Genomic DNA, 3,521 nt, shown 5'->3' with positions numbered 1-3,521 from the left:
TTAAATTTCGGGCAAACGACGCTTTTCTTTCTCTAGAAAAAACGACTTTACCCTATAAGGCAAAACTTGATTCCACGTCATTCGAAGCCTAACTTCACTAGCGTAATATGTGGAAGAATTCATCCGTAATCGGTAATGTTTATCGATGACATTATTACTTCAAACGTGTATGCTTCAATTTTCTTCAATAGCAAACCAATTCACAGTGAATTCTTGGATGACACACAAGAAAACAATTTTTTATGTCCAACCTATTTTGCGTTGTCTGTTTAATTCAACTCCCCACGCCTGCGCTAATGGTATCGTCTGCAGCACCTCCTGTTTTGCCGGAAAATACGTCATGAATGTTGATTATGATGTCACTAGTGACCGCCATCTTGGACAGGAGACAGGAAACATAACAAAAGATTGCCAAGATTTCTGACTCATAGTGACGGTTTCATTCACGAGAATCGGACAGAAAGTTGCCTCCTGCGTTTGTTGTATAGTTTTAGATGATGGCGAGCCCTCCTATGAGTGGATCGTTGCGAGCGCTAGCGTTAGAGCTGAAAAATTTGCAGGAAGAACCAGTGGAGGGTTTTAGGGTGAACCTCGTCAATGACGAAAATCTGTATGAATGGCAAGTTGCGATTTTCGGGCCGCCTGACACACTCTACGAGGGAGGATACTTTAAGGTAAGAGAAGGAATATAGACTTTGTCCGTAGTACTACTTAAAACTTAGTGGAATTAGAGAGTTTGAGAAAGTTGAAGCTCGAAAAATGGCGGAAGGGAAAAATTCCCCTCCGCATTGCATCATCAACATGGCGGAACAAAACAGCTGACGGACGTAACAGGCCGGCCGGCCGTAGAAAAGAAAATTACGTCGGGCAGAGTTCTTTGTTAAGGTCCTAACGGTAGTTGAAATACTAGGTTTAAGTTTTTTTCCTAGATTAGTGCCTTTCAAGGTGTCCATTCCCCGTTTGGGCATTTTTTGTAACAGACAAGTTTCGGTTGGTGTTCGTTACTTTCTTTCGTTACCAAGTGGACAGTCTTGGCTACCCATTGTTTGACATATTTACAAAATATTAAAGGAACACAAGCGACTTCGCTATCCACTAGGCGCGTGAAGCTGGAATGGGAAGACATTCTTGGAAGTCCTCTCAAGGTTTCCTCTTGAGTAAATAACCCGGGAACGAAAACAGAGGATATACACTTGCTTTGCTCTGACTCTGAGTCTGCTTCCATGTGTTGTGACTCATTCTTCCCCACAGACGTCAACAAAAATAATTTCTGGAGTCGTGCACATGGAGTCAAGACATCATGTCACTAGCAGAGTATTTTGCTACCCATGAATAGTTCTCCCATGGACCAAATGTTGCTTTGCATTTCTAGAACAACCCAAGCTGAGAGAGCACAGATGTTGAGAAACCATTGAGACCAATCTATTTATAGTATTGTTTACAAGTCTACAGTTATGACTGTTGAGGAGAATGGGTGTTGCCAGACAGGTTTTGTAATAATGGGTATGGGTGGAGTAAGGGGTGGTTATTATGCCATTTATGACCAGTTTGAGGAGTCAAATCAACAAATTAACATAAGGTTTGGCCGTTACAGGTTCATGGAGTGTCTTTTGTGTTGAACAGACTGTGAGAAGGGGTTTGTGTGTGTTGGTGTGTTTGTCTTAGGTAAGATGGCAGTCTGCTTGTGCTAAAACCACACAGTTCTACTATCTAAGGAAAAATGACCCTTCATTGGAACCTATTATGCTTCTCATATTGTTCAGCTGGCCATATTGTCATAGATAATAACAATAAGCTGTTATCCCCAATTCCCATCCAATAAAGCCTTTATTTGTGGAGATCTTTTTTGCTTGATTCAAGCAACACACCTTTAAATGAACCCCATTCATGTGCCATCATTCTTGAGAGCATTATCAAATACAAAATATGTCTACATGTAATTTTTTTTACTGGACAGTATCGTTCATTAGGAAGTCTCTTTTTATACCAAAATGGGAGGATTCTTTACACAAAAGTAAATGTTTGGTCAGACATGGAAATTTTATTAAACCAAAAAAGACAGTATGTTTTGTATGGTATTTGAAGTCTGATGTTATGTTGCTTGTGCTATATGTTACCAAGTTGATAACACAGAATTGTTAGTTGTTAAAAAAAAAGAAGAAACTGATTACAGAAAGTATGCTTGTATCAGCTTGGAGGATTAAATGGTATGCTGTCCTTCAATGGTTGGTTTGAATTTTGTGATAAAAGGTGCAGGGTGATACTGATAGGATGATTTGTGATGTTTTGAGTGGCTTCCTACAGTTTATTCAAAACAGACATACTGCTGTCTTTGTGAAAAATGAAGTCTACCTACAGTAGGTCTAATTATCTCCATGAATGTGATGAATGCATGTGTTGATACAAGGGTGTTGGGAAGGTGCTCCATAGGACCAAACCTGCCATTCATATGTATGTAATACATTATTGATTAGGTCAATTTATGTATTGTTCATGGTTGAAAGAGTGCCTTAGGCCCCGTTCATGATTGGATATCTGTTGCGAATCAATTCGATTTAAAAAATAAATCGATTCATTTAGGAACATGAACGCTCCAAACCGGTTCCGTTGCGATTTATTCTGAACCACCTCGCGAGGTGGTCTGAAACGATACGATACGATTCGCATTCGTAGAATTGTAATCATGAACGCGCGGATGCGAATCGTACCGGTTCGACGCTGTACTCCCGGGTACGTGGGGGCCACGGTCGGCCATAGTTTGCGGCGCAGTGGCTTGTACTGCCGAAAATTCTACTTGAATCGTACACTTGACATCGAGTTCTAATTACTGGTCGAGTTCCGATATTGACTTGGGTAAATCAGGAGATCCAGAGGAAACTGGATGGTGTGTACTAGAACCTACCCTGGGCGCAAGGGCGAGTGGTAGCCCAACGGGGGCGTTGGGGCGGCGGACCGTGGGGGTTTGCGCTAGATGCGTCCGGGGCACAGCCTATGGCTATGCCATGGGGAGGACATGAGTCGGGAACGAGCGACCACTCGCCCGGACAGGCGTAAACTCTCCGCCTTACGAGCCGGGTTCTCAGGAAATATTCAAAGAAATTGTGATATACATATGAAATGCAAGTCAATTCGAGGTGTGAAACCGTTTCCAGTGTGGGTTCAAGTTTTGAATCACGGACGCAAAAATATATTCCGCTTCGATTCGGATCGTGGCCAAACCGGAACACATTTCAATCATGAACGAGGCCTAAATGCAGGAGAAGTATTGATATCTTATAGCAGATCAGTGCTAAAATAGCTGCTGGCACTCTGAGGAAACAAGCACCAGTGGCACCAGGTGTTAGCTGTGGTATTGTGTGGTGGTGCAGGGTGCACTTTTGTGTGCTGTGACAGACAGGTGACCTTGTGGTAACACATGTGCATCTAGTTACATGGACATGCAATGTTGAATGTTAAATTGTTGCTTCTACTTTTAGCAATGGATGCATAACCAAGAACAGATAAAGATGAGTGTGTGTGTG

General features: G+C 42.1%; 1 protein-coding gene across 1 annotated transcript in view; it reads left to right on the top strand.

Annotated features, from left to right (window-relative positions):
- The first annotated feature begins 344 nt into the window (after positions 1-344).
- LOC109480735 (ubiquitin-conjugating enzyme E2 R2-like) overlaps positions 345-3,521 on the top strand; it is a 15,020-nt gene continuing 11,843 nt past the window's right edge. The window contains 1 exon segment of the mRNA XM_019783007.1: positions 345-674. Coding sequence (XP_019638566.1) covers positions 495-674 — 180 coding nt within the window. The 5' untranslated portion in view covers positions 345-494.

This window comes from Branchiostoma belcheri, unplaced genomic scaffold (assembly GCF_001625305.1).
Source record: "Branchiostoma belcheri isolate BF01 breed outbred unplaced genomic scaffold, Haploidv18h27 scaffold52, whole genome shotgun sequence".
Classification (NCBI taxonomy): Eukaryota; Metazoa; Chordata; class Leptocardii; order Amphioxiformes; family Branchiostomatidae; genus Branchiostoma; species Branchiostoma belcheri.
The sequence above is the reverse complement of the archived record's forward strand: the minus strand, read 5'-3'. Positions and strand labels throughout refer to the sequence as shown.